The following is a 12,385-nucleotide window of genomic DNA, read 5'->3' as shown; positions in this document are numbered from 1 at the left end:
GTTGTGAAGGAAAACTCAGCCCTGTTTCATGCAGTGGAAACAACTTTCTGAGCCTTGGTTGCAGTATGATTATCACAGAATATGCTGACTTGGAAGGGATCCACAAGGATCATTGAGTCCAACTCCTCGCCCTGCACAGGACCATCCCCAAGAGTCACACCATGTGCCTGAGAGCATTGCCCAAAACGCTTCTTGAACTCAAGAGAGGCTTGGTGCTGTGGCCACTTCCCTGCATTCCAGTGCCCAAACACCCTCTGGGTGATATTTTTCTAATATCCAACTTGAACTTCCCCTCTCAGTGTCTGCCCCCCTTTCTTCCCCTCATGAGGAAGTTGTAGACAGCAGTGAGTTCTCCCCTCAGTCTCCTCTCCTCCAGGCTGAACAGACCAAGTGACTCTTGTGCAGTGGTTGTCTACTGCGTGTACAGAATCAGAAGTTTTCTGTTCCTGATGTATTTGAAAGACAATTTAATGATAAATTAATAGTAATGTCTCGGTGGTTAAAGCACTTGCTGAGGTTGCAGAAAATTTGTATTCACTATCTTCATTTTAAGGGGAGATTGATTTCCTATTTCCTAACACAGTGACTTAGTCATTGAACTGTTTTGAGTAGGTGTACTTAATAATTTTATTAGATTTTCACAGAGTTGAGGCCTAGAATGCAGTTAGTTTTTTTCAGGAAATGAGTGAATGAGCTGTGCTTATGACTGTTAAAATGTTCTGTATGGAACAGAAGTATCAGTGGAAGAAATAGAGGGGAAACTCCTTTTAGAATGATTTTATAGTCTAGAATTAAACAATTGTGGGAGGCCTTGGTTTAAATCTATGATCAGTGGTTGATAAACTAAATTTAAAATGGGATCACTTATCACAGTATAAGTTAGGTTTCTCATGCTGTTGTCTTGCCAATGCTTAAATAATTCTGTAAAGCTTCAGCAACACCCTGCACTACATATCCTCAATTATGCTGGTGGGAACATTTTCCTGGAAGGTGAAAGAATTGGATTTTTGTTTCCTCGAACAGAAAATCCAGACCCTTGACCTTGCACTTCTTGAATTTTATAACCCTCGCATTTATAAACAAAAGGATGATAGTATCAATGCTTCAGAAGAACTGTGAATCTTGCATTTGGTTTTTCATGTTTTACTTTAAAATACTTGAAAACTGAACTCAGGGGTTTGAGATTAATCACAGTTAAACTCAATTTTATTGCTAAAAAAAAAATCAAAACCCAACCCAAGTCCAAATTTCAAGCAGAACTTGCATAGCAGGTGCTTGACAAGTGCATTGCTGTCTGAGCTGGAGTTTCAGCAGAGGTGTTTTATAGGAGGACAAGTGAAATAACCGCAGCAAGGTTCATCAGAGTTCTTCTACTGTAGACCTCTGAATTACACAAGGACTCCTTGTGACTACACAAGCCAAACCCAACACCTTAAACCTGACCCTTAAGTCAATTGGTAGTTAGTTTATGTCAGGAAGCACAGCAATAATAGTCCGTAGTTGAGAAATAACCACTTGTGCATCAACTGCAGTTGTTTTTATTTTGCAGCTGTGATATAGCCAACTTGAAAATAACAGTGTGAACAAAAGTAGTGAGGTCCATCTGGAGTTTAAAGAAAAGTTCACAGTAAGTGATAAAAGGAATGCACTGCACACTTGCTGTGACTGAGAAATATTTGCTATGCTAATGGCAAGAGAAGCAGTTATTTTTAAGTTAATCAGATTCAGCTTTTCTTTTAATACCATTTGGTGTACAGAGCAGGTTACCTAAAGGTGCAATTCTAAATCTCAGTAGAGAGGTTCTCATGGAGAGCAGGTGACCTTATGGAAATTACAACATGTAATTCATCATACTTAATGTGGGTTTGGGCTAGTTGACTGGAGAGGTCTCACTCGTATGCAATTTGATAACAGGTTCCCATTGTCAGTAATAATTTATTCAAAAAAGGGAAGTTATAATATGCTTATTAGCTCTCATCCACATATAAAGCAGATAATTTTTTTAATCAAATGTCTAACATGTAATTTACAAGGATCTTGAAAATGTATTTTAAAAGTGCATGCAGTTTCTAATTATTTGTGATAATGTACTGAACTAAGATTTTTGAAATAGTTTGTAATGTATTTGTAGTACATCAACATCTGTTCTAGAATTAAATGTCTCTTGTTCAATGTTCTTTATCTTATTTTTGATTTCCTGTAACTCGAACCTCAAAATTGAGGAGCTTTAACTACATTATAGAGACTTGGGTTTTAAGGCAGTTGAGGTGATAACAACTGGTTAGACTTTTATTTAAACAAACTTCTCCTGTGCTGTAATGCTGCTCTGCTTGTGTTTGTATTATTAGAAAGACATAGGTCTTGGTCTTAATTTATCGTATCTGTGGGATTCTCATGTAGTCTTTAATCACATGGTTTCATGTTATTTTTCCATTCTACTTTCTGTATGGAATACATCATGAGGAGTGAAGGAGTGTTTACTTCATATTACACTGTCTCTCCTTCAGTAGAAGGTTCTGTGTTTTCTCTATTGTATTAGGTCCCACTTGGAAAACAAAGTGATTCCTCCCCTGGCCCTAGCCATGGAATTTTTTTGTTGTCCTGAAGTAATTTTGACAGCTCCAGGAGATAGGGAGGTGATATTTTTCCCAGTTTAAAGATGAGGAACTGAGGCAAGGGAAAGATATAGACAGAACCAGTTCACAGAAGTACCTGATGACTTTAGGAATTCAGTATGAAACATTTGGGTTCTGATTTTTCAGAATATTTAGCATTTTCTATCCTGAAAACAAAGGATTGACTTCAAATTCACTGTAAATGCAAGTGGAGCAGTAGAGATCGGATGGGTCTGTGGGATATTCTTGAAGCTGTATCACTCCACAGCTGTTAGTGCCTGTTTTAGTTTTTTACTTACTGTTGAGCTGTTGCAGGGCTGGGGATAACTAGCAGAAAATAAGGGGTGAGAGAAGCCTCCACTATGAATAATGTGGGTTTTATTCTATTCTAAAAGTAAAAAAAAAATCTGATGATATTTGGAAAAATGTTTTACCACTGACTTCCTGTCTTTCAATTTTAAAAAGTATTTATCTAGCACCTCATAGAACCTCTGCAGTACAGATGGAAGGGTGATCCAGTATAATGCCTGAAACCCATTTGTTTACCTGAATTTGTGAGCTAATTCTTTCTTCTACTGTTTTTTTTAACTGTCTCATGCCTCATGCGCTGTGCATGTTATAGATGATGCGATAAATAAAGCAGGAACAGGTCAGACTGTGCTATCCTTCCTTGTGTAATCCTGATTGATCCATTCATCCTTGATTTGAATGAGGCATAGATCTATTTTTTTTTTTAGAGAAAATATGACACATAGTATTATCATACTCCAAGGTGTATTCACAGAGAGGCCAAGCTGAAGATTACAGGCAACCTTCTCTGTCACTTTCTAAATTTAATGCTAGATTATTTTTAACCTTAATGCTCTTTTAACTTCGAGGCTTCTTCTATGCATGTAATAGCTTTCATTTTCTAAAAAAGTAAACTGCAGTTGAATTTGGGTATCTTAGTTTTGTGTGTGTGACTCAGTATAACTCGCTTGTAGATGAGTCTTAAAACTATTTAACAACTCTGTCAAGGACTTGCGCTTTACACTGCCTCCATGTTCCCTGGGCAGAACTGCAGGGATTCTCTCTGCTTTCTCTTACATGTACACCAGTGGCACTTAGCCTGGCATGCTGTTAGGATGCTTAATGCGCTTGTCCTGTTTTCTAGTGTGCAGATAATCAAATGTGGATAGGCAAACAAAACTAATGAATGTTTGATTTTCAGATGTTTAGCAATAAGCTTCAGAATCATTTTTCCTGTCCAGGGATCTCCTGAACCTATTGCAGTTTGTGTTCGCTATTCTGCAATGAATCCTGAGTTTTTGTTCATTCTCTTCTAGAGTTCATCTAAAATTCTTGCATGCACTGGTCCTTTAGGGGGAATTCAATGCATCTGCTAACTGTTGCATAGAAAAATATTTTTTTATTTTATTATTTTAAACCAGATTCCAACTAGATTTGCCATGTAAGTCCCTATTCCCTGAATTCAGGCTTATCATAAGTTATTTCTATGTTTTCTCTTCCTGCCCAATATTTTTTTTTTATTTTCACATTTCCCCAATCCCTTTGCAGCTTGTCATGTGACATATCTCTTCCAACCTCTTGCATTCCCACCATTTTGCTCAGTGGTTGCATCACAGTTTGAATTTATGTGTCCAGTAAGTTCTGAATTCTCCTGAATCTCTCTCCATGCTCCCCAAGGCTTATTTTGGTGTAATGAGTGACCTCAAGTCTGACTCACGATCCCTCTCCATCAGATGCAGGCAGTTTCTTCTGCTATGTTGAACAGGACATGGGCTTCATTCTCTCTAGTATATGGATCTAATTCTTGTGTGAATATTCGCCTTATGTAGGGAAATAGGTGGCAAGAACTCTTGCTGGTTTAGTTGAGTATGTGTGAAATCTCTTTGATGCTATAATCAATGGGACTGGGACCTCCTTGGAAGGACAGAAAAAATTCTTTGTTCTCCGTGACCAAGGGGTTTGACTCAGGAGAACTCAGTGTTGGCAGCCAAGTTGTCAGCCTTACGTTAGATTGAGAGACTGCAAGTTAAGGAAAGGAAGTAGTGACTTTGCAGTGCAGGCACCTCTGCATGGTCCCTTCTAGTACCCAGGAGGCCTTTGGTCCTTCTCTGAGGCCTGGCTCACTATGTCGCCTGAAATATGACAAATCCTTACGTCCAGGCAATAAGAATACAACGTGAAGTGGGAGCTTTCTTTAATAAAGCCTTACTTTGTGCTCTCTCACCCAGCTGTGAAATTTTTTTTCCCTAGAATCAACTGTCCTACATGGTAGTCTGATGGAATCCTGAAGTTTTTGTTTAATTTAAAGAAATTCTGAAATTCTCTTTTATTTCCCCCGAGTAACTCCAGACGTGCATATTCTAGCTGTCATTTTTGTGGATGCTGAAATATTGTGGATGGATTTTCATGGGTGGCAAAATGCATATGCCTGGCACAAAGGTATTCCAAATTTTATATTTTTGCTCCCAAAGCATGGAGCTGTAAAAAATTTCTGCAAAACAAGTTTTCCAGAATTTTGTTATCCATGAGCTAAGCCATTTTGGCTGTTAGCAGAGAGAAATTAGGGGGAAAAAAAATGATCTGAGGCAGATAGTTGGCTTGGAAAATTGCATTCAGAAGCTCTGAAATTTCACAAGATTGTAAGAACAGAAAGCAGCAATCTCTTACAGCAAAGATCCATAGTCTGCAGTGCCAAAAGCAGCATACAAGTCAATTTGAATAATATGCATTTTTCACATAATGTGATGTAGGTCTGAGGTGCAGCCTTTTGAGGGAAGCATGTGTGAGATGTACTTATTCCCAGATCGTGGCTTTCTCCTAGTTCAGCACTGATACATGGCAAGTGGTGGCAGTGGTCAGTGGTGTCTGCTCCAAGTTTCCACAATTTGAGACACAAAAGTGGGCTGGTGCTCCACTTTTTACTGATTGCCCCCAAGAAGGGAAGTGTCAGGCAGTTTTGATAATGGGTTTGCTCCTGTCTTTGCATATTGCTCCTTTTTGTGTTCTAAATCTGCAGCCAAGTTTTTAACTTAGTTCTGTGTTTAATATCTTCAGCAAATCTAAAGTAGATTCTGAGACTGCTTTTAGATGGGATCTGTTGTTCATGTAAAAATCTGTATTAAAAGTAGTGGGTATAATGAAAATACAGTCCAGTTTTTGTAATATAATGACATTTACCAAGTAAGGGAAATAAAACTAGTTTAATGTACAATGTATTGACTGTTGTCACTATATTAAATGTTATACTGGTATTTCTGAAAAGTTGCTCAGTAATTTAATCATCTTAACAACCTAAGCCCATGCAGGGGTAAAAAGTTCAGTATTGCCTGTCTTTAAAAGAGCAAGTTCTGTTTTGAAGCTATTTAAAATGCTATTTTAACAACAGCAGTTAGAAAAAGGAATGCTAGAATTAATAATTTAGGCATGCTAATTGATTGTATTATGCAGGTAGGTTGTGAATTCGTAATTATATAGCTTTTAATAAACTGTCTGCTGTTGGTTTTGTGTAGATCATCCTTTGCAGGCTGGAAGTGCCAAGTGCAGGAAAATTCAATGAATGATGTGGACTATTTCAGCTTCTTGTTTTCAACCCTTATAGGTAATCCATATGAATGTAATAATTCAGAATTAACAAAATAGAATTTGTTTTGGTAGTAAATTACTGAATTTAATTCAGAATAAATGGTGTTGTAAGTACTTCCTGAAAGTAATTCTAATTTTGTTACATATTTTTGATATGAGATACCCTTTTTTCTCTTGATGTGACTTTTGATACCTTATACTTACACTTTTCCATTTGGGCTGAATATTTGCATACTTTTTCTTCATTCTAGCAACTTTCTTTGGAAAATAAGAGAAAAACCTAAATTCAGCATATGACATGAACAGATTTTTTTTCCTAGCTTGAAGTAGATGCTTTTTATTGGCTCATAACAATATAAATCAGTGCCTTTGGGATTTCCTGTGAACATGCTTATGCTATTAAAAACATTCCATCAGAATAAAAGAATCAAAGTATGTTGAAGTGAGCTGCCCAAGGTCAGCATGTGAGCAGAATTACTTCTGCTACTCTATTCTTACTCAGCTATAAAAATAGTTGTATTTTGTGGTGATGCAACTTAGGGAAATTACAGTGGTTAAAATGGCGTAATATTACTAAGAAATAATTTCCAGTAACTTGTGCCGTGGTAAAAAATAAAGTGGCTTTTCTTCATCACCTCTGTTATTTATAATGTTCAACTACTTTGTTTTCAAAAATTACCATTTTGTTCCTAAAACAGTGAAAAAAGTGCTGTCCTGATAACAGAGAAAATGGAAGCAAAACCAGAGTGTGACTGTTGTGGAGCAGTTTTACTGCTTTACTAAAACATCTAATACATGGCTAGAAATAATAAGCCAAATGATTTTTTTTTTTTTTAACCCTGAGGTTACATTAGGTTACTAAGTTATTGTAAACACTTGTCAAGTATTTTGTATTATACCTGTTTTTATTATTTTTAAAGATACATATATTGAAAATAGCGTAACTTTGGCCTCTTAAAGTTATTTTTTTAATACCAAATTATAGTTTAAATGGGTATGCCACTGATTTTTCAAATATTTTTGTTTTCTTTCAGAAGTCAAAATTGTACTTCTATATACTTAATTTAAAATACCAAGCAAGAGCCTTCAATAAAAAATCGTTATGCTGAGATAATTTAAAAGACAGTGTTTGTCAATGATGCTGTTGAAGTAGAACACTGCTTGGCTTGTTTTGTGATACTGTTGTACTGCTTCTTTTTCCCTAGGGTTTTCAAGAGAGGAGTTGGCTAGTCTCCAGGGCATTAGAGGAAAACCACACATTAGCCAGACACAGCTTTCACCTATCCGTCTTTACCTAACTGATCTGGACCAGTTTTTACACCACTGGGCTGTGACAGAGGTAATACATCAACACTAATTCTAAATGACAGCATACAAACTCCAAGTGCTCTCCATCCCTTTTCCACAGATGCCTAAATCTTGTTGAGATTTGAGTTGAAAAAAGAACGAAAAACATAATAGCTGTAAAACAGCCAACATTTTTCTGCAACCATCAGATAATATATTATCTGCTGCTTTAGAAGTTAAATGTTCCGACATGTAGTATGCAAAGCAATACTCATGGAAAAAATTGGTAGAAGCCTTGGTGGAAATTCTTGAACACTAATAAGATTAGGACCAGCAATATGTTTCAGCTTTCAAAAGCAAATTAATCGTAAAAATACTAATACAAAGAGTTTTCTTGGAAGATAAATGCAACTGTTAATTAAAAAGCACTTGTATTAAATAAGGTTTCAACTTGGAGTAATATTAAGTTGGCATTGGTGATTATTTAGAATAACTTCTGATGCTTAGTTAATCAAAATTTACTGGAATTAGAAACTTCAGTGTGAATTCTGCACCCATGTCTAAGAGTATAAGAGCTGAAAGCTTAGTTTTATTGTTAGTTCTAAAGGGATTTGAGCCGCCAGATTTTATTCAAAACAGGTGCATTAGTCATCTTTCTGGCTCAAGTCTTTTTATTGTTTAGCTCAACAGAAACCACTTTAAGGTGTGAAATCATGTTTTAATGACATTCCAGTTTGACAGTATTTATGAAATCGTAGCCATGAGTTCAGAAAGAAAAGTGAAACAGAAGGTTTTAGTTGTATGGTTTTTCGTGGCAGTCTTTTTGGTTCAAGAAAGTGGAACAGTAGATGTTTTCTAATTCATAATGTTTAAGTGATAATGTACTGAAACTTACGATAGCCTGAAACACACACTGAATGTGTGCTGCTATGTATTGAAAAGTATTTTAAGCAAGGTCGTTGTTTGGTACCATGACTGACACACACCTTTTTGATGTCCTGCCTTTAGTCATTTGGCCTGTGGAGCAGCTAAACTTTGTAATTTGTTTTGCTTTGTCTCTTCTGGACAGTAATGAAGTGTTTTCTCACTAAAAATACCTTTCATCAGTATTGAAAGACCAGAATGCTCTCTCCCTGTCCTGTTCCTCTGTGAACGTACCAGTGATTACTTGTTTCTCAAAGAGTTAGTATAATCCCATACAGCATCTGAACGATTTATATATACACCATACCTGCTTCTGAAAATGTCACCTCTTGTGTCTTCTCCTTCCTCTTTTTGCTTCTGTCCCACAAATCTGTCAAAGTTAGTTGTGAAACTATGCAGTAGGACTATTTTCACATAGGGAAGAGTGAAGTAGTTTGATTCCTTTTCTGTGCCTTTGGGTTCCTGGTTGCAAGTTGAGGTTATTTCTTCTACCACTTTCTTTTTGGTGTTTTGGTGCCAACAAGGAGAGTTGGTATTTTCAGAAACTTGAGACTTGCTTTTGTTAAAGTAGCTTTTCTTAGGAAAGATCCAAGGTGCTCTCTCAAGTTCTCAGAAGTGGATGGCAATCATTAAGCAAAGAGCTGGATATTCTTGGTTAGAAATGAAAGATGATTTGGACATCCTATGGAGCATTGCACTACTTTTGCAGTTATGAGTCCACCTGAACTCTTTCTGAACTCTTTATGAAAGAGAGAATAGGAACAAAAATCCCACACATCAAAAATCTGTGTGAAGAAGGGTGAAACCTTCTAGACCCACCTGATTTTGTAGGCTCTTGACCAAACAGAGTTCTGAACTGTTGCTTTGTCCCAGTGGGACTGGTCAAACACTGGAATAAGTAGCCTAGAGACATTGTGGTTCCCATCTAGGGACATATTCAGAAGCAGGCTAGACATGTTGTGACCTGCTCTAGCTGACTCTGCTTGAGCAGGAGCATTGGTTTAGAGGAACTCGAGGGTTTTCTTTCTAACTTCAGTGATTCTGTGATTGTTTGAAAACTCTTCCCCTTGGAAAAACCCATAACTTTTGTTTCACCATCAACAAATCCCTTTGTTATTTTTGCTTTTGAGATTATTTTTGATTTTATGTAATGAGATTCACTGTATGGGGAGGGGGTTTGTTATAGTTATATTTGATCTGAAAGTCCAACTGTTCCTGTTAAATGCTTGCCAGGTATTGCAATGCTGTTTGGGGTGTTCCCCCCAGATTTGCTATTTTTTCCCCACAGAATTTGTGAACAAAAAAGTAGGGGCACCTCTTCAGTTGCTTGCTTTCTTACTGGAGAAACATTAAGATATTCTTTCCTCTTGCCTCTTATCTGGTAATAATGGTCTCTGGCATATCTGTTTGTGTTACAGTGAGAAGTGATAATCAGTATTAAGACAACCATTTCCTTTTATGAATCACAGAATTCCATTCACTTTTCTCTTGTCTGCTTCTGATTTCAGATGCAGTTGTAGATATGGTAAATGATATATAAACAAAACTATGCTGAAGTTACCATTTCAGTTTTTAGATTACTTGTTTCTCTGTGTTCAAATATCTAATACAGCACTGTATTGATTAAGTTTTAAGGGTTTTCATTTTTTCCTTGTTTCAACCAACCTCCAACATGTTGACCAATACTGTATTTAATGCTCTGTTTGTGAAGATAATACTCTGGGGACTGTAGTCCATAAAAACTTTGAGATTTGGAGGCTGGACAATTTTTAAAACCAAGGAGGGGAAGGAAAAGAAAAAAAAAAGAAAAATCCAGACTTGAAGAAAACCTTTCAGTTCAAGATTTGCCACAAGCTGCACAGGAATACTTTTTGTAGAGCAAGTAGTTTCCACTAGGTTCTGAACAAGCTACTCTGCTCTCAAAAGAAAATAAACTAAACAGCAACAACAACAAAAAACCTCAGTCAAAAAACCAAACCTCAGATCTGCAGCCTCTAGGGTAAAGGAAACTGCCAGCAAATCACAAGGCTCTTCTAGGGTGTCTTGAAAGACAGTTTGATGTGATGGTTCTCTGTTCATCGGGTTTGAGGGAGGTAGGTTTGGAGACTGCTTTCTTCCAAGTTGTCATAGTTCAAGGTGTGATGCAATTTTGGAATCAAAATACTTATAGCTGTGACAGAAAATGACTTTATTTAGATAAAGAAGTGCTACAGGAAATAACAAACCCCAGCTTGAATTAATCACGCTTTTGATGGAACTGGGTAGAGTGCACAGCTTCTGAATGCTGAATCTTTCATGTGTTCCCTTGCTGGATAAGGAAGTTTATGGTGATTCTGTAATGTTAAGCAAAATGTTTGTAGTAATTTAAAATACCTAGTAAGTGAGAACTCTGCTCGTTGTCTGCAGAGCAGGCACCATCCAGGCCGCTACTCTATGGTGGGAGTTGTTCATTTAAGAGTTTTCATCGTGTAGTTGTAATTCAGAGTTTCCTAGTAATGGAAAAGTATTTTATTGTGGATGAAAATAAATAAGGAACTCTGATGGAATTAGGATTTGATAGCCTGGTTTCCTATGAATAAATATGACTAGTGATCAGATTCCTATTAGCCCTTCCATCATCATCTTTCTTCCACCTCTTGTTTTGTCTAAAACACTGGCTAGTTTTTGGCTTGCTGCTAAAAAGAATAAAGTTGCAAATACTAATTGCCCAGAATGTTTATAAAAATAAGCAGGTGGATGAGAAAAAAGCCTCTAGATTAGCACAAGGTAGTTTAAAACTGTTTCATCATCCTGCTTGGCAGCAGCCAGCTACCAGCCTGCGTGAGCATTGCTCCAGACCAAGTTCAGCAGGAGCTGTTGCTTGGCCCATGGGGGCATCAGGGGCTTGTGAAACAGGAGCAGATGGGGTTATGGTACTGAAGAAGGGCCCCAGGTGTGAGGACTGTAGGAGGCCACGGCTTGTTGGCTTTATTGCTCACTGCTCAACTCTGTTTCCAAACCCAGAGGAAAGCAGTCACAACTTTGTCTCTAGCTGTGCAGGGAGTGGTCTGTGTTTCTAATGGTAAAGAACTGTAAGAGAGAATTTAATGTATAACAGGCACAGGCCAGAGATGTGGGAGAACAAAAGGTGTGTCTCTGGAGAAAGAGCAAGTTCTGTAAAGAAAAAGAATTAACTTGAGGCATTTTCAAACAGCAGTTTGGACTTCTGGAGTGTTATTATAGCCAGTGCACTTTGTAGCATGAGGATAGCAGTAACTGGTAAAAGGGCCACACAAATGCACTTCTGATAGGAACTAATGCTTTTAAGTGGTTTATAACAAAATCTGTTTTGAGATGGATACTGTTTGTAACTTTTTTTTTTGTCTGGAGAGTGGTAATTGGTATAGAGGAAATCTGAAGTAACATTACTTTTTGTGGAAGCTTTTAAATAGTGGACATTTCCACTTAAGGAGCAATGCTTAAGAGAAGTGTCTCTTTAAATGCTGTTTTGCATAGCTATAAAGGTTAGTCTTCATGATTTGTCTAAAAGTTGTGTTAAATGTGGGGATCTTGGTTCCTTTTCTGGAGCAACTTCTTCTTAAAATTACTTCTGCCTTGTTAAAGCCAATTATTTAAACGCATACCACCGTAGCTGAAATAAATGGGACTCCAGAATAAATGGTTGCAGCCTGAGGGAAGAGACTTTCAGTCTTGGCTCATTTTAACTGTGCCCACAGTGTTTGTCGGTAATATTGTTCACTCCCCTGTAATTGAATTGCTCTGCCAGTATCAAATGAAATAGTGCCCACAGAAATGAAGAGTTTAACAAGGTAACCGTGTATACATGGTAATTTCTGTTGTAATATTTGATGTTTGTGATGGCTGAACATTTCTGACGGAGAAGGCAAATGATAATTTGAAGATTTGCTTGAAGTCAAGATTCTAGAGCTGTATCGAGCACATACCTGACCTGGAGAAATAAAATATTC

At 37.2% G+C, this 12,385-nt stretch overlaps 1 protein-coding gene across 1 annotated transcript in view; it reads left to right on the top strand.

Moving 5' to 3' along the window:
- TEX10 (testis expressed 10) overlaps nt 1–12,385 on the top strand; it is a 51,996-nt gene that overhangs the window by 28,129 nt on the left and 11,482 nt on the right. The window contains exons 10-11 of the mRNA XM_018070028.2: nt 6,134–6,222; nt 7,412–7,545. Of these exons, the coding sequence (XP_017925517.1) occupies nt 6,134–6,222; nt 7,412–7,545 (223 nt within the window). The remainder of the gene's footprint in view (nt 1–6,133; nt 6,223–7,411; nt 7,546–12,385) is intronic.

Source organism: Manacus vitellinus, unplaced genomic scaffold, assembly GCF_001715985.3.
Source record: "Manacus vitellinus isolate BGI_N305 unplaced genomic scaffold, ASM171598v3 scaffold_17_pilon, whole genome shotgun sequence".
NCBI classification, from domain to species: domain Eukaryota; kingdom Metazoa; phylum Chordata; class Aves; order Passeriformes; family Pipridae; genus Manacus; species Manacus vitellinus.
This window is presented reverse-complemented; position numbering and strand designations above follow the sequence as displayed.